This window comes from Bombus vosnesenskii, unplaced genomic scaffold (genome assembly GCF_011952255.1).
Source record: "Bombus vosnesenskii isolate JDL3184/JDL3185 unplaced genomic scaffold, Bvos_JDL3184-5_v1.1 scf7180000013314, whole genome shotgun sequence".
In the NCBI taxonomy this organism is placed as follows: Eukaryota; Metazoa; Arthropoda; class Insecta; order Hymenoptera; family Apidae; genus Bombus; species Bombus vosnesenskii.
The window spans coordinates 6,748,540-6,774,860 of NW_022882960.1; the positions used below are offsets into that span (position 1 = coordinate 6,748,540).

At 39.1% G+C, this 26,321-nt stretch overlaps 3 protein-coding genes across 7 annotated transcripts in view; 1 reads left to right on the forward strand and 2 right to left on the reverse strand.

Moving 5' to 3' along the window:
* LOC117235031 (glutamate receptor 1) overlaps positions 1-14,078 on the reverse strand; it is a 335,753-nt gene extending 321,675 nt beyond the window's left edge. The window contains exon 1 of one of the 2 annotated variants that reach the window (XM_033496676.1): positions 13,796-14,078. In XM_033496676.1, the coding sequence (XP_033352567.1) occupies positions 13,796-14,018 (223 nt within the window). In that variant the 5' untranslated portion in view covers positions 14,019-14,078. The remainder of the gene's footprint in view (positions 1-13,795) is intronic. The other variant, XM_033496677.1, reaches the window with a different exon arrangement.
* A 1,996-nt stretch (positions 14,079-16,074) lies between these two features.
* LOC117235039 (general transcription factor IIE subunit 2) lies at positions 16,075-18,408 on the forward strand. The gene is made up of 4 exons (XM_033496695.1): positions 16,075-16,262; positions 16,542-16,806; positions 17,563-17,772; positions 17,859-18,408. Exons 1-4 carry the CDS (start codon positions 16,201-16,203, stop codon positions 18,177-18,179), a joined length of 858 nt encoding a protein of 285 aa, XP_033352586.1. The 5' UTR covers positions 16,075-16,200; the 3' UTR covers positions 18,180-18,408.
* On the reverse strand, positions 18,340-25,129 carry LOC117235040 (ras-related and estrogen-regulated growth inhibitor). 4 transcript variants are annotated; one of them, XM_033496696.1, is made up of 6 exons: positions 24,623-25,109; positions 23,095-23,208; positions 20,218-20,274; positions 19,565-19,638; positions 19,187-19,453; positions 18,340-19,105 (listed from the first exon to the last, which is right to left on the reverse strand). In XM_033496696.1, coding segments are annotated over exons 1-6 (669 nt in total). In that variant the 5' UTR covers positions 24,624-25,109; the 3' UTR covers positions 18,340-18,949. The 4 variants fall into 4 exon arrangements, with proteins under 4 accessions (XP_033352587.1, XP_033352588.1, XP_033352589.1 ...); XM_033496697.1 differs by having other exon boundaries at positions 18,730-19,105; positions 24,627-25,108; XM_033496698.1 differs by lacking the exon at positions 20,218-20,274 and having other exon boundaries at positions 18,730-19,105; positions 24,623-25,129.
* Positions 25,130-26,321: the final 1,192 nt, after the last annotated feature.

Sequence of the window (26,321 nt, forward strand, 5' to 3'; positions counted from 1 at the left end):
TTAGTTCATTGAATTATGCACGAACATAATAATAGAAATAGAACGAAATTGATCATACCTAATTCAATAAAATAATATAAAACAGAAATTGTTGTTCATCTATTATACTTCTCGTTTAGTTATTAAACCATTGATAAGATAGAAAAGATGTTCCAAATTGATGGAAAGACTATCGTGACTAGTTGTAATAATATTTAAAACCGGTTAACATGCTTCAACGAATTTACTATTTAATTTCAATATGCTAGTGGTAGGATTGTAATTAAACAATTTAAATTTCAGGCGAGGTACATTAATAATATTTGTTGATTCCATGAAATATGCTATATGGTATTATATGAATACATATTACATATCAATATCGTATTACATAAGTACAGACAATAGCAGATATTTATTAATTTATCAATTCCTACATTTTTGTAACATTCTTATATTGTTTCTACGAATAGACCAAAGTGTTCAAACGTTTAAGAACGACAGTGCGCGTTAACGTTTTCGAAATAGGGACAGTACGACGTGACGAAAGCAAAAAATGAAAGAACGAAGAAAGAGAAAAAAGGTAGATCGTACGATGTTAAAATTCGGCTGCAGACACAACGAATGCATGAAATTTTCATATGGTACAAAAGAAAAGCCGGATAAAGCTTCGGCGCCCTTTTGCATTCTCATACTGAATCGCTTTCTCGTCACCAGCTACCCTACATCCCCAACATTTCCACGATTCGCAACATTCGGTGTGCAGTGAAAATGATTAAACGCCACCATGAGTCTCAGCGATGCCGCACTAATCCGGCGTTAAAGGCAAAACCAGAGTCAACTTTGGGACTGTAACTTGCGAGTTACCCTCCCATTACATACGTAAAACATGAAGCGTACAACATGAAACACGAAACACGAAACAGCCCGCATGCATTCGTGTAAGCGCATACGCAAAATCGTTCTCCCGGACCCACGTCTCCCTATAATTATCGCTTTATTTTCTCTACATCTCCTACCCAAACCTTTCTAGCCATCCTTGTGCCTCATCCTCGTCCTAGCGTTCCTTTTAACCTATGTACCTTACATTGAATCATCTACATTATCAGAAAAGTGACTAGAATTACAATTTAATGGAAATACTGAAATGTTGTCTTGCTAGAGAATTTGCGCTAAATGTCTTCGTCATTAAATGCATCTACATTAGGGGAATTTTCATTTTGATGTTAAGCAAACCTGTACGTTACCGTATCAAAGATATAAACTTCAAAGGCAGTGTAAAATGAAACTATTTATAGAAGAGATTCAAAATTCTAGATCTCATACCATTCGATGCACAATATCGAGGGATTTAATAGATTCTAATACTCGTGTACTTATTCTTTCTCTTGTCGCATATTCTCATTCTCTTTTATTTGCTCCAAATAAACTACGTGAACATTTACAGACACATTGTCGTTCAAGACAACCAATCCATTAACTCGAGCGTAATGTAAGCGACATAATTAAAATCTTCAATGGTGATGCACTCTTTCTTCTTCCTAACCTCGGACTCTGCTTTTCTACAAATTTATCCTTGCCATTTGAAAGTTAGTCGCATGAAATTTATATTCCTACGATCGTATAAGGAAATAGTTATTCAATTTAATCAAAATGCTAAATTTACTTCGTAAACTTGGAATAGAAGTTTCCCTTGTACGAGAGGTCGGAGGTAAAGGTAACGAATAAATAAGAAACGGGAAGATTTCATAGGCAAAAAGACGCCTATAAAGCAATCGTGAAAACATATAAATAATTCTATAATTTTGCATCATTCGCGAACGAAACTGTTCGAAATCATACACAATGAATTTTATCGTCCTGAGAGGTGCATTAAGACTACGGAATATTAAACGTTCCGCGATCTACGAGCCTCTATGTTTCTCTATTCTATTCCATTTTCTCTTAATACAGCCACCTACACGTCGCTTTGTAACAGTGCGACGTAACAAACTATTTCTACGATCCTGTTATCATCTTTCCGGCTCTGAGGACATTCGTACAGGGACCGTCGGAGATAAAATGACGAACAAGAACAGGATTAATGGGCCATCGTATCACGCACAGTGGGCGATAAAATACCGTAGGAAATATCTCTTGGTGGCGAGTTCGAGCCATCCATGGAATTTACTCTCCACGACATCCATTATCTTAGATAATCTTCGCTGGAGTAAAGGTCGCCGAATGGACACTATTCCAGTTTCACCTCGTTCACGATTTCCCAACAAAAGTTACGATGCCAACTGAATTCCCTAAACCTAACCTGAAACCGTTGCTCGTTGAATCTAAGACCGGTGAATATAAGAACAGAGATGCTTCAAGTTTTACATAATCTCTGCGTTTAATATTAAAAAGCTACACCTTTTGAGGGTTTCGCGACAAAAAGTCGGATCGAACGGTCGGCTATGGATAAAGGAAGAGTGGAAAAAGCTGCAAAGTCAACTTGTATTCTTTGACGACTCCAATACTCGAGGGAAGGGAACGCGTATAAGAAGGTTCCTTGCGTGTCCCGACATATAAATAGGAATATCGCGAACCGAAGAAGAGGGTGAACCACGCAAGGCTACTATATAGAAATAAGCTAGACGGCACACCCCTGTCAAGTTCTTAAACCGCAGCGGTCTGCCAAGTGGGATTCTGGTCGTTCCGTGAATCCACGAGGTAACTCGTAACAGAGTCACCAAAGCGAAGAATTACGACTGGGACGTTGGATTTTCTTAAATTTCGAGAAGTTGTTCGATGCGAGACGCGGTGAATATCGATGATATTCTTACCTGCTTGTGGCCACTGTTATCATACCTACGTCAAATGCTATTAGGATGAATAATAAATTTGCTCGCGTCCCTCTGGGAGAACGCAATTATTGTATTAATTTTGTACACGTAAAATATATCCAACCTTGTAACGTATTATATTGATCGTATTACTATTTATAATTGCGTTGGATAGTTTACGTATCTTATTACTGTAAAATTTCTGGCGAAATAGATTTACAGTGAGATGGTAGAAATAATCTTATGTTAAAGAAGATATTAAGTCTTATTTCCAGAACTCTGGAATCAATAGGAGCAAAAGTAGATCATTTCCTTCCTTCTCTTTTTACCCTCTTTCCATTCTTCCCGTCTTCTTTTTAATTCCTTCGAGATATAAAGATCCCTCATTTTCACAAAAAAAAAGAGAAGAGGCGAAACATCATATATCATTAAAAAGTCAGAAGAACCTAAAATAACTTAAGATTAACCTGGTCTATAATTATGAAACTTTTAATCCGCGTCAAACAAAACCTTATTATTATATTATTTAGAATTCATCGTGCGCCCAACGCGGATACATCTTTTAATGGATGTTGGTATAAAAATCGGAAGATCTTTCGGACGGAAGCCGACCGGTTGCGTTTCTTATCCCGACTTTAATTAAATTCCAAAGAATCGAAAGTAAGGAAAAGTTCTCAGCGGCAGTTACCGAACGGCTCAGCCACGCAGGTTTTAATAACCGTCCCGGATCTCCAGGCCAAGAAGAAGCTGGCAAATGGCTGTACGGCGTAGCTGCTGGCTGTGGAAGTCGAATAGAGAGAAGAGTATCCGAGCTCGACGAAGTCAAGCATCGATCTCTCTGCTTGTATCCTACTCTAACTTCGTCTCTTCTATCTCCCTATATCTATCCCTGTTCAGCCCTACTCCAATTTCTTTTCGTTACTCTTTCGTTCTTAGAATCACCGTCTCTGCCTCGGAAGACTCGAACGTGTCTTATATCTATCTCTATCCCTTTCCATCTCTTCTTCATATAGTTACACCTATACCATCCTCCTCCATTTCGCTATCTTCTCCGTCTTTCCTCGCTGCGACACGTCTATCTACTTATCTATCTCCCCGTGTCTCGTTATGTCCGTCTATTCGCCGTTTCTCTACTTCAGTATTCACCCCTTCGTCACGTTTTTTTCATTGCCTCGTAGCAGCCAGCCTGTCTCTGCTCCGCAGACAGTCGATACACGATGTTATCGCACGATCTTAAAGCATCATTTTCTAAGAACACCCTCTTACTTCGACTCGTGAATTTCATATACATACATGTAAAGTGTTAAAAAGAAGGGAGGCTACGTGAAGATCGGAGAAGGAATCGCTATATAATTCAACTAGTGTCTCGCGAGTAGCGTTGAATTATTCAACTTCGTGAACCCTGCGGATTTTCGTTCAATGCTCCCTCAGATTCGTCCGTATCGTTAAATACAACGCGAGTTGTTTGCGCTCATCAAGTAGATCGACTCGAGCGCGAGATGACGCTTGTACCGTACGCGAAAGAATTATATGGATATTACTTTATTAACATCCATTAATAATTAAGAATGAAAAAAAAAAGATGTCTAACGAGCTTATAGTACTTAGCCAGAAGAATAAAAGTAAAACTCATTTACAAGGTCGAATGCTCTTAAATAAGAATGATTTCACGTACAAAGTATCGTTCTTGTGATTTACATTAACTACAAGCTTTTTGTTTTTTTCGATGGATATTATAAGACCTTAAGGTCGCAGACCTTTCTTTTTTTAACACCCTGAAAATCTGTCTCTCTTTCTCTCTCTCTATCTTGTGTCGCCTTGTTCTTCCTTTTTAGCTGTTTCCCCCGGTTCGTCTTTTTCTCGTACGATGGCACGCTTATCTCGAGTAAAAATTTTTCGCGGGCGTACACACCGTAGCCGCAAAAGCGACTAAAAACAGTTTCTTTTTCGGAGAGTCGCGTAACTGCGTGCTTGAGTTTCGTAACGACCCGCGCTGTTCTCGGTGAAAACATCAAAGCGAAGTATCTCTTTCGCGAGATAAATATCCAAGATAGAAAAATTCTAGATTCTTTTCATCTTTCTTCGCGTTGCTCTTACGTTGTAAGGAAACGGGGCAACGTTAATTCGACGTTACACGGACATTTTATGCAGAATTGCGAGTCACAAGATTTCGATGTAACGCGTCAGAAATACAGCTGGAGTAGCGACGCGTTAAACAAACACAAATCGGCGGATGGTGTGCGGGTCAGTGTCGAAGATAACGTTATTCCCTAGTCGAATTAATATGGAAACAGTGGCGACGTACATGCCACTTTGCCTACTGAGAATCCTATTTGATTAATGCCAGGTGTAATCATCGGTCGTGTAACATTAGGATTGCTTTGATGTCCGCATTGTATAATGTAAAAGTCATCTCGTAAGCCAAACGTCGATGGATAAACATGCTTTCATTTGGACATTTCAATTATCCTTCGATTCCACCCTTTTCGTTAGAATTCTATTTCAATCTCGTCGTTTTCATCTGTATTTTTAATTCTAATTGTTCTCCCTTCTTGCAATCTTTTTACACGTAGTGTATATCGAACATATCGTAAGACTATAAATTTACATAAAAACTACGAAGCAGCTAGAGCTTCATCTAAGGATTTACTACCTAGTCACCTCGATAAATCAAGAAATTACCCTCCATTTGTTTCCATCATCTTTCTGCCTCTTGCCTCTTTCCTTAAATTTTTTAAACCTCTTCCACCTTCGCGAACGTTCGTCTTGAGTCTTGACAGGGCACGTGGAAATATAAAATAGTCGATCGTCGAATTGTTCGTCGTCTCAATTAACAAAACGATCTCGCGTAGTTAATCGCTGCAAGACCATTACTGAACACTCGTGTGACTTAACAACGAACAACGAATACGAACGGTAACTTGAATTACCAAGTCGTATAAAGGACGTTTTCCAAAAAATTTGTCACAACTACGTCACTCGATCAAATTGAAGAAGAAGAATTTCTCGTCTCTCTCGAAAGGTATCCTATGCCGGAAAATGGATAGAAAAAATGTAATACCACTTTGCGAGACAACAGTGACCGTGAGACAAGACGTATGTATGACCTATCGTACAGCTACATCACTGAACGTATCTTTCGTAACAGCAAGACGACATCGGCTGAAAACCCTCAGGATGCTTTCCACCGAAGACATACCCATCTCTATGTGGAAAAGCGGCTCGGTAATATCGGATTACTCTTGGTCGTGTCTGATGCTTCTACGTACTATTGCTACGTTGCTCGTAATGGCAGGTGTATTCCGCCTCCGCGATACGGCAAAGCTCGTGTGCAATGGTAGGGTAACATTATTTTCCGATACAGATATACGTTCCATTGACACTGACGATCACACAGCAGAACGACACTGCGGAACGTCGAAACACGTTTAAAATGCTCTCACATAAATATTTCGCTCTTCTGCATACAGATACGTTAACGTTCGCTCTTCTTCGAGTTGTTACTCAACGAGACTGGGGAGGAGATACATTTTATAACAAGAAATTTATCAATGATGTCTACTTGATGTATGTATATCGTAAAGCGTGTTTGATCAAAGATACGAGATAGAAGATTATATGATACAGGCGAAAAAGCTGTTATACGCTCTTGCACGAGGACAAGAGCAGGTTTCATGGATGGCGGGAATAAGTTGGTCGTATCTGGAATAAGCTTTGTTGTAGCGTAGCGACGCTCGGAATTCCTGTTGATACGTTGTAAATGGTCGTTGGGGTGTTACATGAGATAGTACATATCTGAATGCTCTCATTAACATTTCCCCCTGTTTTCATAGAAAATATTACGCGTAATTTGAACGCGTAACGTGAATTTCAAATAAAATATAAATATAAGAGGAAGATTCAAAGAAACGTACGATCGAAATATTAAGCTTTGTATTGATAAATATTTTTAATTAATAGCTTGTTGTTCAAAGTTGGCAAATATTATTTGAATTCGCTGTTGTTTCAGTCCTTTCGATATTATATGTGATTTGAATTGTCGTAGCACTTCGTCCTTGTCCGTTGATATGTTGCAAATCGAAGACTTTAAGTGTAAAACTACAGGAATAAAATTACGTCTCTTTTTATTTCCGTGTACTGAGTTTACCTTTGAACCGACACCCACATATTCCGAAGCAATCTAATCTGCCATCTAATTTTGTTTTATCCTGGAAAAAATGATAATTGCCTAAGCTTCTTTCAATTTCATAAAATACAGACTCGCGCTCGATCCAATTAATTTTATATCTCCAAATGTCGTAGCAGTGTGACCGACTGAACGAAATTGTAAACAATTTCAATGACCGCGATGAAACCAACCCCAACGAAGCAATTAATGAATCTTATTAAAAAGACGTGTCTCGTGAATTGTAAGTAATTCCGTGAACTTGGATGGCAGATTTCTCCAGATCGGTGGCTTTAATGGCGAGTAACTTCGCAGGAATACAGACGATATTGTAAAGCACGCTTTAGAGAGATATCTCGCGTGGTTGGCCGTCGTGTTCAAGCATAGTAGAATATGCGTCGATGGCCATACACGAGCCGGCGGTTTTGTCATTCTAATAGAGGAGCCAATGCATCAATTATAGAAACACAGCCGAGCCAGTCTCGCATTACACGGCCGCCGAATAACGCGGTCCGATTGCGCCCGATTATGTGAATAATAAATTGGCATTCGGATGCTATCGGTACCCGAGACATTCGCCGTTCAGAATGCCAACCTTTTGTACGGATTACTCTGTGCGCGAATTAGTATAATTCGCGAGGAAAGGTCAGGTACAACGCCGTGCCGATTCATAAACTGTATGGAATCGAATCGCGTCCACGGTATTTGTACCGTTAGGACTCGTCTGATGAATCGAAACAACAGAAATCGTCTCGTGAATATGAGTTTCGTTCGCAACTTTTTGAGAAAAGCTTCGATAGTAATATACAAGAAGATCTTAACTTTAGCTTAAAGAATTCGTGACACATCGTGGATATATTTCTACCAGTGATTTATTCATTTTAAGAGTTGGAGAGTTAGCAAGGTACATTGAAGTAGTAGATACGTATATATAAGTATACATATACCTTACACGATTCCTACTTTTTCGTTATAGAAATGAATACGTAAAGAATAATAATTTGAAAGATTTTCTATAGTAAGTTAGTATTTCTAAGTAGTAACGTTGAAATATTTTGTTCGGTAATTTGAAATTCATCATACACAGCCTATGTTGTGATACTTTTACATCGATTAAAAATGATACTTTTCAGCTTTATAAAAAGTAACATTTTCTTTCGCTAAAACGTAGATCAAAGCATTATAATCGCAAACGATATAGTCGAAAACCAATTCTAAAATCGATCATTTTTTTTTCGATACGTAGTTATCTCGGAAGAGACGCGTACATCAAGGATTCATTAAGGATTACGTTAAAAATTCTTCCATTTCACAGGTAAATCTCGCCACTCGAAAATAATCCATAACGGTATATACATATGCATAGAGTTACCGTGACGAAGTAGCAGCAAAATACTTTTTTCCACAGACACCTCGATCGAGCACTCATTCCGCCAGCCAATGCCCGGGAAACGCGGTAAAATTCGATTTCGTCGCAACGTGCGCGTTCTAGCAGCGAGAGGGAAATTCTTCAATGATGAACACGACGATACAGAAGCTACGAGCACATCGCCCTGTCTCTCTTGTCTGATAGCGGGCGTGCTATTAATCGCATTAGTCGGACGGTAGGTCGCTTGAGTGGTAGGTACCGCTACCTTCCTCTACAAAGGCATCGTACCTTTGCTCGCGTCGTTCGAGATGCTACTTGCCAGACGTTGCCAGCATGAACACAGCTGGAAGACAGAAATTTTCTGTTCTCATCGAATCAAAAGACTTCGCCCGACCACCCCATAGCCATTCTAATTCCATTTTGTCGACACGGAGATTCGAGAAGGAACCGCTATATAATTCACGCCAGTGTCTCGCAGCTACTTCGGTGCTGAATTTTTGGAATTTTCGTTTAATACTGGCAGAAATTCGCATTTCTTGCGTGGTACAGTGCGAGTTCCTTGCATTCGTCAAGCAGATCGATTCGAATAGAAGACAACGTGCACTTGTACCGTGCACAAAACTATTGTACTATACGAAGATCACGGGAAAATATGATAAATCCATCTTTGTTAATTTTACGTGTATCATTATGACACTTTTATGCTAAGAAGAACTATTTGAATATGATACAGCGGAAAAAAGGAACAACCTGATAGATTTGAAGATATAAACTTGAAAATGGTACTGGTGATAAGCGTACGATGTTCTTATAAGAAACGAATAATATTAGTTTAGTTACCACGTGAATTTAATTTAACCGATATTAGTTATTAATATCGTTAAAGCATTCAGAAAGGTGACGAAAACATATATTTAATGCTAAAGTTAAATGCGAAGATAGATCTGACGTGGAATTGGTTAACAACATACAGAGTTTTAAAGTATATGGTGGCATACAAGAGAGAAACTGTAATTTATGTGTTACATCCGTAACCTTTGTCTCATATATATGTATAATATGAAAATCAAATGTTAAAGATCAAAGTAAATGAAATGTCAAAAAGGATTCGCTGATTTTTAATGCTTTATGGATGATGTTTGCCAGGATTATTGTCGTGTTTGTATTCATAGTACCTACTTTGTGCGAACAAATTGATGTAGTATGGATCTTTGCGTACAATGGGGAAATACGGCTATATGATTCCTTTGTCCGCCGTATAAGCGTCTTTAGTGGATAGACAAGACAAGTACGAAGAAGGTGCATTTTATTTTCAAATAAAATACAAATCTCACAAAGCGTGCGTTTTACGAAGGATTTAATGTTAAAATTTCGACTAATTTCATTGGAAAGCTCTGTCGAAAAAAGCTAGCGCTAATTGGACGAGCTCGGAACGTTAAGATAACGAAATACTGTTTGTAACTGAAAATTTTTAAGTTGTATGGAAGGTAAAAAGCCGAGGTGGTTGCCACGAAAAGTGAGTGTAATGGAATTTTTTCGCGTCTTCTTTGTTCATCAGCGTAAAAGCATCGTACACGACGTAAGTAAAATTCGCAATTAAGTTCTACTGCTTAAAAAGTCTACTCTTCTATACGTTGAACCTTGACCGCGATTCCGCCACAGTGCACTCTACACGAGGTGAAAACGAACCTCCGACGCGTCAAGCTTTCCCTTGACGACCGGACTGGTTCCCCTGAATTTTAAAGTATACCAGAGAACGCTAATGATCCCCAGCAAACAATTTTGTTTATAAAGACACCGTGTATAACGCGATGACAAAGATCGTAAATATAATTATTTACATTTACACAAATTTTGTACAGCATAAAACTTGAAAATCGTGTTTGTCATAAAGAAATCTAATTATTTCCATTGACGACTTATCTTACATTGTACACTTCAATCACCAACTTCTGCATCTTAAGATTCAACATACTCAATTGAATTTCTTCAGAAGTTACGACTCTTATATGTCTCTTTCGGCAAATATACCAAGTATTCCGATAGACTGGAAGAAACAGCGTACCGTGGAAGTACGCGTGGCGCGACCGCGTGGACAACAATCCACCGCAAGTGTATTTTAATCCGGCGATTTATATCGGAATACGTAATGTATGTGCGACGTGACGTCGACCAGGAATCGGCTGAGAACTCTCTTAAAACTCCCTGCAACGAGCGACTCGGGTGAATCGGGGTGGACGAGGGGCGAGGACGGGTATCATAAGCGAGGTCAAGTACCGATGACGCGTTCCGTTGATATATTTTCGCCGCGGTCTTTCGCATAATTCCGTAAAAATATACAGAGCGAGTGGTGGTGAAGTGGTAGAGAGCGCCCTTCGAGTAGCAAAGAAAGCCGCCGTGCGCTGTATAACTTGGCAAGGCAACGAACCTTCCAACTATCCTCGTCCTCCTCCAACGTCACCACCACCTCTCGTGCCACGACCTCCTCCTCGCCTTTTCGTCGACTTAGCCGGTAGTTCTCTACCTACATACCTACACGAGTGGAAGAAAGACACCGCCATTTCTATAGGCATTCATCATTCACTCTTCGCTCAACGTTCCTCTCTTCCTCCGCCTCGTTCTCTGTCTCTCGCGCATTCTTTCCTCCCCTTGCTCGGCGCCCTCTTACATCAACCACTGTTTCTGTATTTGTTCGTCTCACTCTCGCGTCCACTTTCTCCGTTCCCTTTCCACCCTCGCGCGAGACATCTCGCTCGCTTCTTCTCCGTCTTACCCTTGCCCACGGCGTTTTCACCCGCGGCCGCCACGCTTTCCTTCTCTCCATAGTCATTTCCCACAACTTCTAGCGTTACGCAGCTGAGATGCGCATTGACGGTAATCTAGCAGGCTTTTAACCGAATATCACGCTTCTCCGTCGAGCGAGACATTGATGACCGATTTTTGAATCCCACCGGGAAATTATTGGCATTAAGAAGGAAGAGGGGAAAGAGAGTACGTAGAGTAAGTAGAGTAAGGGACAGACGGAAGAATGTTTCCGGCAAATTCTGTGGGGAATGAAACTTTTTGAGAGGATACCCTCTAGATAAGAATCGAAGACCATAGGTGAGAAATAGTTTGTATAGTTTGAGTCTGGTTCACGTGTATTTTAATCTTTTTGATATTCTGATTTCGATATTGGTACCTGGATAATTTTAACGCTTTAATAATGGAATATTGCGAAGACATAAGGATTTCAAGTAATATGTAATTTGAATTATGTTAAATCAATAATGTAGGAATAATAACCAAAGCCTCTTTAACGCGTACGCTTGACCAGCGCCACATACGTGCGACGCTTTAAGATTAATCTGGATTTAATTTTTAGCTGCGAAATAAATGAACGCGTAACCGATGTGCTTGGTCAACAGAAAAAAATCTCAAAGTAATGTTTATAATAAAAATATATTGTATTATTAAAGATTCATAAAAGTATCGGAAACAAAATATGACGTGTGATAGACGTTAATGTTTTATTAAATTTTCATTGTTCGCGATAAATGTTTGATCGATAAAGTGTTAATACGGTGGATGCTTGAAACTATCACTGTGTGGCAATATAAAAATTAAAAAGAGGGCTAACCTGATAAATCCACAAATGCACGTCTCTTAAAACTAACTATTAAATCTACGAAATCTTCCATGAAATGAACAATATAATTTCGTAATAATAATAAATACTAAATATTCTTCGAGCAAATGACAAATATATTTAATCTGGAAAATCAAATAAAAACACAGTATCGATAATATCGAATTGATTAACACGTTAAGTATCATACTACTGCTCTACGGTTCTACTGTAAAAACGAAAAATGTGATTTATCATGTTTCTCCCTATTTCCAATTGCGAATATTTTTTAACGTATTCCCCGTTTCCTTGTTTAATTACGCGCACTTTGTGTGCTCACAAACGTGTCGTTCAAACTTACGCTCCCAAGCGTCTATATGTACGATGGCGTCATTCGGTGGCAGAGTTAATATTAGGGTTGCTATAACGTTATATGAAATAACTTTAAACTCAGCTTAATTAAGTTGAAACTTCGACGTAAAGATTTCGATTTCGAGAAAATTATTTTAATTGGTGGTACCGAAACGATTTATGTAGATACTTGTGTATGTATGCTATTTGATAATTGAATTTCAATATATATATAGATTTATGATGATTTTCGTTCGTAGGAAATTAAAGAAACAAATTGTATGCCTGTTATGACATCGGATAAACGCCGCGGGTTTCGAAAAACGTGCTCAGTATTTTAAAACTTTTCAGTATTCTGTTCAACCAATGATTTTGAGATAAATAGCGAATATTTTTTTAATCGTGGTTATTTCAACCAGAAACGTAACCAATGATGGATTGATCAATCGGTACAATTCTATCACGGGTTTGCATTTCATGATTTCGCTATCAGATGGTTTACTCGAATCTATTCCCTCGTAAACACAGAGGCAAATACTAATTTAGCGTAACGGAAAAAAAATAGTAATAACGTAAATCGTAACATTTATATTAGTAATAATTTTGCTTTGTATTACTGAAATCGATGTTTAATTGAAAGCATGCGATGAAATAATACTTCGTATGTATAAGGCCACTTAACAAAAGGATACGTAATGCGAATTTAATACGTTTCATAATTTATTATTCGTTCTTTTCATTATTGTTTTCCGAACAATTGTACGTATGGATATAACAATATAATTCTACGTGATAAAGCATAACAAGCACGTCGTCACGACTAGAACGTTCGTACATGCGATTTATAAACATTTCAAATGGAACGTATTTCCCTTCGTTACGAATTCAACCGAAAAGACTCGACGGTGAATGTTTTCATAATCACGACAAACTGTAATAACGCTACTGATTTTTATTTACTGTTTCTGGAAATAGCATGTAACACGGGGGACAACAACAGAACTACGAGCTTCCGTCTCGAACTCTACCTGGATTGTTTACTTCGCTGCGATTACGCGTATTTTCATAAAAACAGAAAAGAAAACATATTAGTTTATCCAACGAACGAACGTATCAAACTCGAAGCACTGGGGATTCTAGGAACGACGACGACGATCGTTCGTTCGTTTTCATCGCATGAAAAACACGTTATTTACACGACCATCGCTTGCTTCCCCCTTTCACCTGCTCTCACGTCGTCAAAGAGAATCATGTGCAAAAGCTTTCACGCGGACCGTAGCAACTGCACATCAAGAACGCGGAGTATTTACTTCCAGCCAGCGTTGAATAGACACGTACGGGTCGACTCGAGTGCAACAACCCTCCATAACCGTTGGAGCAGTTGCACAACGTTCGACCAGCGATGTCGCGCAACGTGCCTCTGTCGTTGGCCGCACGACGCCCGTACGCGTGTTTCATGCCCACGGAATACTCGGGCGATTCGATAGAAAACACTCGATAGCTACACTCACCGATGGAGATCTTGTCCGGATACGCTGCTGGCAGCAAGATCATTAAAAGGCCCAAAGCGGTGGTCATGATGGTGGCAGTGGAAGCCGGCCTGATGATCGAAGAAGAACTCACGACGTTCCTGGTGTTTCCAAGCGCAGAAGACACGACACCGAGAAAAATCGTGGCGCGGCGTCGTCGCCGCGACGAGGGTGGTCCACCCGTTCCGTAAACAACCGGGAGCATCTTCCGTGCTCCGTGGTCTGACACAAACTGCCGTACTCCACTTGGCGTGAACTCGATCTCGCTTGAACCGCCCCAGCATCCCTCTCTTCCACGCTCTCGTGTCCCTCCCGCGTCACCCCGCGCCTACGACCAGTCGTCATTTAACCAGCCCTACCGCCCTTCTCTTCCCTACCCTTCGCTCCTCGTCTTCTCTCTCTTTCTTCCCTCCTCTGGCCTCTGCTGCTCTCCTCCTGCTACAGATCCCGGTCTCAGTGCCATCTCCACCAACCAACCCCGTTCTACACCCTCTCTACCTCGCGCCCTCTTTTCACCCTCTCACTCACGTAACTACTTTTTCCCTCCTTCTCTATCATTCGTCTGCGAGAACCGGGAGCGCACGCTTAACGCGCATGTTACGACCCTAGCGCACCGCGCGCGTTCCCTACGTACGGCATTTCCTGTTACTTTCTATCGCGAATACCGATGCGCAGGAGCCAGCGTTGCTCTGTCGGTACGTACGAACCGAATAAAAAAGATGGAACGTGCGGACATACACGGAATACGGCAAACGTTCCTGCGAAAGTGATAACAAGTTATGGAGCGGGTTATCGAATGTAAACATCGTGACACGCTACGAATCTGCTCGGAATGATGTTTATGTTACCGAACGAATTGTTTTGCTACCACTCCTACCAGCCCTCCCCCTCCTCTCGACCGCTGTTCACGATCACGATGTTTGCGCGCAATTGCTACGATCCAGCCACGCCACAGACTAACTGTGATTTCTTGCACCACGCCCGCGAAATGTTTACGCTGCACTAGATTGCGATAGCTTTTGGGATAGTTACTGTCTTTGTACGAATGCAAATTACGCTTTTACAAAAAAAAAAAAAAAAAAATAAGTGCTGGCTGTTCGACGTTGCCGATAATTTTACTCCCGTTTATATAAACATGGCGGTTATAAAATTGGCGGGAAATTTCTGACACATCTAACGGAATGAAATCTGAATAAATATATAAATATATATATATTATGGCTACTCTACAAGAATCGAGCATTTTATATAGAATATATTATGAAAGATTTTATACAGGATATATTTTATAAGATTCAAATATCAAGCGTAAAAATAACACGGTGTTACGTGACAAAGGAAAACGTCGATTTTCGCTTCATATAAAAGTTAGTACCTTTCGCAATGAGAACAATATGTTCTTTCTGTCGGCTCTTTTTAAGCTCGTGGAAGGAACTGCTCTTAAAGCAGCGGTTACTTTGCCCTTTTGACGCGACGTTCGTAAAGTGCGAAATGAAGGAAGCCGGCTGTGTCGCTCGCAAAACGTCGCAGGCGTCAAAGAGCGTGGAAATACTTTGGCGAATTATGTCCACTTTATAGCACGTAAAACGTTCATACTTGCAAAAAAATCGTAAAATCATAATTCACTATGACGATCGATGTCGAATTTGATATACGAATTGTAGACGGTTCAGTTAGGTCTCGATAAAGACGAAAATAGCGTGAGTAAAATTCAAGAAGACAGTAGAAGAACAAGGATACGTATCATATCCATCGAAATTATTATCGAAACTGAATAATTCGGAACCCCGCGATCTGATAAGTCTACTTAAATTCACTGTATTCACATAATTTATATATATATTGGGTTGCCTGGAAAATTCGTTCCGATTTTTAAGGAATTTCTTCAACACGAAAGATCATACTGAAACGTATTTTACCGAAAAACCTGAGAGGTTCTGGAAGGATTGAATATTCAAGATGCGTAAAAGATGGAGAAAAGTTGTGGGACAATATGGCACCTAATATATAGTTCAGTAAATGTATATCGAATCGAAATGTAAATTGGAACAAACTTTTCAAGTGACCCCCCAATATATTCGTTTATTTTGTTCACTTTTCAGATTGCACGCACATTTCACCGTGACATTTTATTTTATTCGTGCGGCCATATTTCGATATTTGAACTATTGAAACGAAATTATCGAGTAATCGAAATTATGGAGCGATTTATCGAAAGCAAATACGCGCATGTGCAGTATAGTTTCATTTCACGCTATGGACATGGAACGAATGATGAGATGGTTAGATGACTCATTATGCGTTTAGAATGTGACAGAAGTGATAGTTCATAAGGAAAGTGGAGATTTGTGATTTTAACATTTGTGCAATTGAAATTTTATAATACAATGGATCCAGCATTGCTTAGAGAGCGAGAGCTCTTTAAGAAAAGAGCTCTTACAACACCATCGTGAGTATTATCTGTGAATTTTCTTTTCCAACCTCAACTTTTGTAGAAAGTATATGTTATGTTTAAAGCAAATATTGAATTTGCGTAAATTTTGTCGTAAAGCTCACGCAATAATTTAAATGTACGAATTATTCGAAGCAGATTGCAAGATATTACAAATTACGATAAAAGATATTAAAAAGGTAGATACAAATTTCAAACATAACTTATATACAATTTGATAGAATATTGTTTGTTTGTTTGGTTCAATATTGTAGGCAATAAATTTTGTTCTTATAGGGTGGAGAAAAGAAAGAAGGAACAGGAGAAAGATACCACACGAGATGAGCCATTCAAAAAAAAGCCAAAACTATCCTCCGTGTCTAGCGGACCCAAACTAGACATGGTTAACTACAAAACCATGTCTGGCAGTACGCAATATAAATTTGGTGTGTTAGCCAAAATAGTAAAGCATATGAAAGCTAGGCATCAAGAAGGAGATGATCACCCTTTAACGTTAGAAGAAATCTTGGATGAAACAAATCAATTAGATGTTGGATCCAAGGTAAGTTTAATAATGCATTAACACGTTGACTGCCACTCGTGTTTTCAATGAAATCTCCGTAAAGCCATGTGTGCCGCAATACCAAGCGTTCTCTGCTAGGTACTCCCATCGATATTTTAGTAATGCGGGTCTCTCAAATAGTGGTCTCAAGAATGATCTCTCTAGCTGTTGTTGAATATAATGAAGGAAAGTATGGTATAGATTATTCCAACCAAATGGTTTCTTATGCCACCACAATTAGAAAAAGAATCAAATGGTACAGAAAACTTGGCGTTCAACTCCTTCTGGGAATTTCTGTTGTAAACGCTTTGACGGTTTACAAAATTGCAACAAGGGAAAATATAAATATTGGAATATTTGGAGAGTTATTAGGTACAAAATTATTATGGTTGTCTGAAAATACAAAAAATCCTTCTCTTTGACGGAGTCAGCATGATAAAAGATGTTGAATGGACCGAACAAAGACACAAAAGAATTTTAAGAAAACAACAACTTATTGTCCAAATTGTCCCAATCAACTTCAGCTATGTATAGAATGCTTTAAAGTTTTACATTCTAAATAATTTTTTTAATAAACCATTTTCGTATTACTTCTATAACAATTCAATAGCTTTGTTCTCTGGAATATCTTTTCAAATACCTACGACGATCTTTCGTAAGTAGTCAAATAATCGACACCCGAATACGCGTGTCGTGGCAGTCAACTTGTTAAACAATTTGTGAAAATATAAAGATACAATGCTATTCTTGCATTAGGTAAAACAATGGCTTCAAACAGAAGCTCTCGTTAAAAACCCAAAGATAGAAGTAACTTCGGATGGTAGATTTGTATTCAAAGCTATGTATAAAATTAAAGATAAAAAATCTTTACTGAGATTATTAAAACAACAAGATTTAAAAGGTCTTGGCGGAATACTATTAGAAGATATACAAGAAAGTCTGCCACACTGTGATAAGCATTTAAAGGTATGTAGAAGCATGATGATACCGATATAATTGATTACAGTATATCAGTTTTGTCAGCAATTTTAATAGGAACTTAATAATTTTAGAGTTTACAAAATGAGATATTATTTATAACAAGACCCTTGGACAAGAAAAAGATTGTATTTTATAATGATAAAACAGCACAGTTTCCAATAGACGATGAATTTCAAAAGTTGTGGAGGGCTGTTGCAGTTGATGCAATGGATGATCAAAAAATCGATGAATACTTAGAAAAACAAGGAATACGATCTATGCAGGATCATGGCCCCAAGAAACCAGCCCCGATTAAACGAAAGAAACCTGTTAGTAAGAGAAAACAGTTCAAAAAACCAAGAGACAACGAACATTTAGCAGATGTTTTAGAAACGTACGATGATACGAAATAAATATGAAATGATCCTGAAATTTTGTAAAGAAACTAAATCTATGACCTAAGTGTTATAAGAGAGATAAGAATGTTTTATTATCATAACTTTTTACGATCATTATGTAAGAGAAATTGTCTATTTTGGAGTTAACATGTTAGTGTTACATATCACAGTGATATAATAAATAAGAAATATTTATTGTCATAATTTCATTGTAAGTACAAAATAAATATAGATCAATTATATATATATTACATGTTTCCATATCTATCTAATCTATTCTCATGTAGGTTACATTTGTAATCAGCCTCACAAAGTGAACAGATACAATTTTCATATGTATGTTATAGCAAGATAGGATGTGAAATTTTGATTCAAATATTTATATCTTGCGTCAAATTTTTACATACATTAATTGATATTAAAACTATAAATTCTTCCATTAAAAAACACGGGAGTATATTAAAAAACTGTGCTTACATTACATGTTGACAAAATTATAATATGAAACTTCTAAACTTTACGTATTGTATATGATTTACATAATATATATAAGTCAAAAAACATTACACAATGTTACATAAATCTTTGGTAATTAAACTTTCAATAACAAGTACACATATATAGATAAGCTATGTATCATTCAGTTTTGATTCGTAAGATTGTATTATAAATTTTTTTTAAACATTTCTTTTATAAAATTTACATATATATAAATTTTATATATATATATATATATATATATATATATATATATATAGTAGATATGAACTGGTTTTACACGTGTATTAATCTTTTGGAAGCGCCGAGTCACTTTTACCTCGTGAATAAGCACGCGTCGCTTTGCTACCAAGCATTCTATCCAGTAAAGATTGCTTATTCCTTCTTCTAGCTGCCAGAACTTCTCGACACAGTTCATGGAAAGATTCAGCAACTTGTGTGACCTAAGAAACCATATTACACTTCGGTAATAAAATTTATGTACGAAACTTTGTTTCTAACTAATAATAAGATTAGAAGCATACCTGTTCCGCGGCAGACACTTCACTGAACCAACATTCAAAATCTTTCGCAAGTATTTCTCCCTCTTCGGTGCTAACTTGCCGCAAATGAACCATGTCGGCTTTGTTTCCGACCAAAGCGAGGGGCATCGTGGCTTCGGGATCAACCACCGCCAGCGTTTCCTTCGCCTTTCTCACGAAATTGAAAGAACCCCTGTCGGTTATCGAATAGACTAAAAGTAATCCATCCGCCCACTGTACAGTTTCCGTGGAAGGTAATTCATCTTCGCTCTGTAACAGGACGCAAGAAAAGCATGAAAGAATTTGATTTGCTTTCGACCATGAATGAAATCGTCTCGGCAAATGTACATAGATCATTACGATCATCGATAAATACGTTACCTTCGGGCAGGTGTCCAAAATTTCGAAAAGGATCGGTTCACCGTCGACCAACACTTCGTGTTTATATCTGTTTTCTGAAAAAAAAAGAAGAAAAGACAAGAATGAAAAGGACGATCGGAAGATTCTTTTAATCTTGATTTAAGAATCATAACTTGTGTCGATAAATGTTAGACGATTCGAAACGATCAGCATCCTCGATGCGGCAACGGAAAAATTGTGTAATAAATTTTCTCCACGAGAACGCGTTGCAACAGAAAGATCAGGTATCTATCGCGATCGTTAAGTAGATCTTTCCAGCCCAGTCTAGTTTTAGATCTCGGTGGGAACACGTGCTCGCAGAGAAGCTGCTTGCTCATCCTGTCCGCGTCTCTGTATTTGTACAAAAAAACAAGTTTTGTTCGAGTATCAACCTCGCATTAGTACCAGTCCTGTCTAGTGTCAAATTCGTTTTCGATAAATTTAGATCAGACGCGGACCGAGATACGCGCAGGGAGAGTATAGGCGGTCCCTGAGGTGCCACGCCGGTTGTTGGCAATTTTTCAAAAAAATTCATCGGTCTATTGTCCACTCTATTCACATTTCATCGTAATTTATACCGCATCGAGTAACCGCATCCTATTGGCCACGAGTTCGTAAATCGAGATGTTCCTTACCCGACTGGTGATCATATTCCCCGATGTATCTCCTTGTTAGAAACCGCACTGTCAATGCTGGAATTTAAGAACAATACACGTTGTTGAAACGTTGTTGAAACGTTATTGTTCTACGTAATCTAGAAATGATCGTGACTCACTCTGTGTAATTATTTGTTAAAACACACAGTAGTAGTCGCGTTCGATTCTGTTTCTATTAGTATCTATATAACTTTTCTTTATTATCGTGCTTATCCACGAGCGTGACACTTATTAGATCGCCATTAATACAAATCAATACAAATGTTATCAATACAAATTCCATGCACACGCTTGTTAGAAAGTTGTCAACCTATGCTTTCTTTCATCGTGCATCCTATTTACGTCGATTCCTCTGCTGTCTGACGTATAAAAATTGTTCTAAATGTAAAGTAATTGTTTTTTGTTTACAAAAGAAGAATGTAGTACGCCATATTCTGTTATTGATTTTATATTTGATTTATAGGAAATGCAGACAACCGAATTTGCAGACTTTCCTCCATTTTGGATCAGTCGAAATCATTTTCCACCTGATATTGTGAGAACGTACGGGATCTTGCTCGATACGATGCACGCGTTCCGACATATCGTGATTCAATCGAGAGAAACGAGAGCTACAGCCTAGTGACCCGCTTCGAGGCACACCACACTATTTTTACCTCGAACTCGAACCTGCCACGGCGCCACAAAACCTTGTACACGCGTTAAACGTCACCATGGTGTGTTTCGTCTTAAGTTCAATGAAAAGTGACCTGTTTTATAAGCGCCGCGAACAAGTTTCCTTCGAGCAAACTTGAGACAATGCGGTGTCGCAAATTGGAGTCGGCTAGCCAGCAATCGAATGGATTTATCAATTTTTGATAGCGTTGCGAGGAATTTTTATTTACAGAGATGAAACATTGATTCGTGAAAAGTGTGAAAACCGAAACGTTGATTTTTTCATACAGAATACTCGAGTTTTAAAGGTAGCTAAAATGGCAAAACTGACCGTAGACTGACGTTCCTGAACGTTCACCCAAGATTCTGCGGTGTGCTTTATTTCATGATTGACAGGACCACCTGAACATTTCGTGGAAAACAAATTTATTGCTAATCCGTGTATTTGCGTTCGAGTCCTTAGACCAACATCGTTTCGGCGCTTTCCCTCGTGTGGATCATTAAAAGTTCGCCGGTTATTCGTGCCAATTTTCTGCACGGATCAACTCCGTTATACGAATCGCCTTTGTTCCCTGTCTTTCAACGAACCGAGCAATTATTTGCCGAGTTAAAAATACGTATATGCGATGGAAAGTATACATCGTATGGGAAAACAGTATACATCGTTGTTTCGAGATATACAAACCATTGGTCTCTCGTTTATTCGCGAGGAATTGACAGGACGGTTTAATCGTTTATAAAACGCGATTCAAGGAAATTTTGAAATAAAACTTTATAAATAGGACGCGAGCGTGGTTTGCGGTCAGTTTGAAATGTACAGTTGCTGGGGCCCAACCAATTATGTACTCACCTATGCTTTACACGTGCCATTACCAAAAATACACGCGGTTGGCTCCTTTCAGGGTCCCAACCACGTTCATCATACGCACACAAACACACCTAACGCGTGGATATATGCGACGCATGCACTTGTACTTGAATCAATCGTACTTGAGATACTTTTCAGCGATCGTTTTTATACGAATATTAACGAAAATAATTTAATTCCTAGCGGATAATTACTTTATCTCGCGAAGAAAGATCTATTTCTATTAACAAGTATAAAACAGGCAAATCAAAACGTTTCCACATTAGTTGATTATTCTCTGTTTTAACCCACTCGTACTTAACGTTACAAATTATTAACTAATTAAGAAATAAATTGGCTTCGTGTTTTAGTGCGTTGCGTAACATTTACAGAGATATCAGAAAATATATGTCTCCATTGTTATATTATTCTCTATGTTAATCTACATTAATAATTGACAAAAACAAATTTTTCTCAAAGTCTAAAAGACATTCAGTGCTGAACTTCCGTATCTAGTAATTTACAGTCTTGTAATTCGAAGTAGCATCAGAGTTGAAATTGATCTTCGATACGATGGTAAATCTCGCTTTCGTCGAATTTAATCGATAATTCATGCCATAAGTGTGATTCGGTATTGCAAGGCAAAAAGTCAAGCGAAGACAATCAACGTAACAATACTATAAATGCATCGCAGGAAAACGTGGAGAAACAGCTTCTTCCTTGGGATATCCTTACGATCTATTTAATGTAACACTTTCTAATTGCGCTCCTGCATGGTGCTGTATGCAAAGGATTACGGTTAATGTCACGCCCGTTACCATTATAGCAAAATTAAGCGCTACCGCGTGTGTTAGCGTGCCCGCGTTGAAAGCGAGTCGAGTGAAAATGCGAGGAAAGCGGTCGAATTCTAACACGCCAGCCGATGAAAACGAAGTAACAGTGCTAAAAGTAAAAGCGGATTTTACATAACTATCCCAGCGAAACTTGGCATCTGGTATAGCAAAACGTATTCAAATGTATCAAAACAACTATTAGTATAAATAACGTCGATTGTTGTAGACCATTTCTCGATCTCAAGCAGAACACAATGCCGGATCTCGGCACGAATATTTCTGAATGTAGTATGAATGTAAAACAACAAGTAAACTATGCATTTTTATGCATTCGTGAGAAATTTGAGATTGCTAGAATGCGCGTAATACGCAAAAATATGTGAGATATTCAGAGTATCGCTTTTATTATACTTTCCAGTAGTTGAAACAAATTTCTGCAAAAATTTCGTTCCTTTGATCGCGTTTATAAAAATATGAATCTGTACGAATATCCGCAGTTTAGTGATAAGGCGTTGTACCCACCGCTTTTTCCAACTCCAGGCGCTCCAATCACGGCCACCTTTACCTCGCATAGCGAACTCTTCTTCCTCCGAATACCTCTAATCGCATTTGACGTCATACTCCGCGCATTTGTCACTGCACAAAGTGTAACAAAACCATGTAGCGCGTGATTGCAAAATAGAAGAAGCGTCGCGGACGAGTAGAACAGACAGGGCGCGTTTCCGTGACGCGAGATCGCGTGTGCGTGGCCAGCGACCAAGCAAAAATTTGTCACGATTACATCTTTCCTTGGCTGGTTTCCATGTCGATAACACCTTTGAATTTCGTATAAGACATTCGAATACCGGCACAGGTGAGTCCGTATACGAGGATTCCGTCTGCCAAGGAAAACACGCAGTCCAAGTTTGTAAATTCGCGTACGAACGGTTAATAATACCAGTCCGCTGTCAACGAATAAACAAATTTAATCGCGAAGATAGATACGGAGAAGAAATTGGAGGATAGTTTTGATGTTTCTGGGACGAAATTACTGTTTACTCTCGTTTACCCATCACTAATTTGTACATTCCGATCTTAAGACTCCGGTGGACGTTCTCGGATATAGTACACGCGGTTCCATTTACCGGGTGTCCCGTGTCTCTTTCATCGAAATCGAAACGGCACCATCTGCGACGATCGGCCGAGGCATTCGCCTCGTGTTCCCCTTCGAACGAAAGTTTAAATACGCCGTGCTCTCCTGTTCCGTCGGCTACGGGTGAAAGAAGAGGAAGAGGGGTGCGATGGAAGAAAGGAGAAACGAACGCGATGGAAAGAGCGGGAATCGAGGTGCGTGTACGGACGTCGTCGTCTGGAAAGAGAAGGGAAGAGACGATGGGTACATTAATAGAACAGTTCGCACATGTCCCGTGGAATTCAAGGAATTTACTCCGGCGTCTAACAATGTACCACCGCGGCACGTAAGTCTCGTTACGGATCAACCAGTTCGCTGGCTTAGACATGACCGTGTTTTGGTCACGTATCGTGCGCCTGAACGTCTGATAAACGATTTATCATACATTAAGATTAAGACAATTTATATTTAGATTTCTTACTCCTGTATATATTTATAAATTATCGTATGTTTCTTTTTATAATTGACGAGCTCAGTGGACAAGTAATCGGGATACGTCTTTCCAAAGATGAAACGAATATGGGAAACTACGATATAAATAAGACGCGTACTTGTTGGAAAGAAAAATGGTAATAACGTTCTTTCATAATAGCAGTGAGATTTTTCGATATTTGGAAATATACGGAGCTTCTCGTATTAAAGTTTAATATTATACACGGTTCCTTCGAGTTAGAAATTTCATCAAATTTTACCAATTTTAGCTCCGAGCTCCTCGATCGTTCTTTTCTTCGGTTTCTTTTTTTCTTCTTTTTTGAATTACGCAGAGGGAGATAATTTTCATATGAAAAATGAAGATATCGGACGATCGTATTGCACGCGTCTTTCAATATCTCGTACTATTAAAAACTCCGCGTTATTTTTATTTCATCGCATACTTACTTACCAGTCGCCTAGAACACACCGATGTACCGTTCCTTCAGCATTCCTCGCCGCACTTTCTATCAACTCGTACGACAGGCAGACATCGCGGACCCTCTTGGAGCTCTTGTATTAAACGGAAGGGAAAAAGGAGCCGAGCGTGCACGTGAACTCACGACGATACTTTCGTCCCTACTATCCGAGTCGTTGGAAGTTTCCTTTTCGTAGACGATGTTGCGAAGGGAGTAGAGGTACGGTTAATCGCGCGAAACAGGGCGGAAGGGATCGATATTGGAAAATCCACGCGTTCTCGAAACGACAAGAAAAACGGAACGTTCGATCGAATGTATCGTTGTACGTACATATATCGAGCGAGTCACGTGCTTCCTGACAATTTCGCGGTTCCGTTGCGTGATCCGACGCGCTTCTTGGTCTCCGCGCGACTGTCTCTCCCCATTCTCTTTTAGCGACTCGTGAGTCCGGGCCTCCTTTATTGCTCTTAAGCCACGTATATACGCACCGATATCCACTTCCGGCAGCAGCCAGAGCGCGCACCAACGGCAAGTTTTGCGTTTCAAAAACTCGGCCGCTTTCTGTACGTTCGTCGATTCGCTTACCAATTGGCGCTGCATCGTGATAAATATTGACTTAACGAACGTGCCACGGTCAGTCTCGTAAAATGAGTCGACGAGATATTTTCACGACCGACCACTTCCGGATGCGTCGTGGGAATCGAACGAAAATCTGTTTGTAAATCGACGAGTTCGTGGAACAGAACGATCCTTTGGTTATTATTTCGAGCATACGCTATGCACTTCGCGTCTGTTCGAGATAAGACAAATAAACGAAGAAACGATATTTCGAATTTATTGCGGTTTCACGACGAAGAAACGATATTTCTACGATCGTTCGTAAATCGAGCGATCGCGATGTGCTTATTAACGAGATTGCGATTATTCGATGCGGCAGAGTATCGGTTTTGCCGACGGTCTGAGTTTCACACGACGACAGGTTTAACGTCCTTGGCTAGAGGAGCCACTCGTCGGTTAACCCTTGGCTCTCTTCCTTTCCGACCCTGTCACGCTCCAAAGCCGTTCTTCTCGTAGCTTCCGGACAACCGCCGAAGATCCAGTTTACTGCTCGTAGCAGAGCTGGCTTAAATTGATCTGAATCATTAAAATAATTTGGTTCATCGAATTTATTCATCGCGGAATACCTTTATATCGTCTATTCTTACTATCCCTTTTTCCATTCGTAGCTTTTATGCCGCGATATTCGATCATGTTCAGACGCTGATATAAATGTGATTTATCGTAGAATTCGATTTTAATTCACGTTCTCTCAAAATTTATTCTCTTTCACTAGGAAAATTGACGATATTGGCTAGTCATATAAAAAATGCAAAAGAGCAATACGATAAAAAGGAATTGGAAAATTCTTTTCTGTTCTGAAATTGATACACGTATCTCGAAAGTAGAAATAGAAATCTATACGGCAATTTCGCAACGTAAAGGTCAAGTAACTTATATTTCTCAGTCGTAACAACTCAAGAGAAAAGTACTTGAACCTACTATTTAAGTTTGGTTCCATGTAAATGTCATTGTAGTAATCGAAGACTTCGGAGTCGTTCGAACATTTTTCGCACAAGGGATTTTCTCTTTGAGGTTTCTCATCGAGATCGTGCTTCCTAGTCACTCGTTCTCCGTGTTGAGAATTTTCA

Coding starts and splice junctions, on each gene's coding strand:
- LOC117235039 (XM_033496695.1), top strand. CDS start 16,201: ATGGATCCAGCATTGCTTAGAGAGCGAGAGCTCTTTAAGAAAAGAGCT. Junction 16,263..16,541: donor AGAGCTCTTACAACACCATC/GTGAGTATTATC, acceptor TTGTTCTTATAG/GGTGGAGAAAAGAAAGAAGG. Junction 16,807..17,562: donor AATTAGATGTTGGATCCAAG/GTAAGTTTAATA, acceptor TTCTTGCATTAG/GTAAAACAATGGCTTCAAAC.
- LOC117235040 (XM_033496696.1), bottom strand. Junction 20,275..23,094: donor GCCTGGAGTTGGAAAAAGCG/GTGGGTACAACG, acceptor CTTAAATTCCAG/CATTGACAGTGCGGTTTCTA. Junction 19,106..19,186: donor AAGTGTCTGCCGCGGAACAG/GTATGCTTCTAA, acceptor ATGGTTTCTTAG/GTCACACAAGTTGCTGAATC.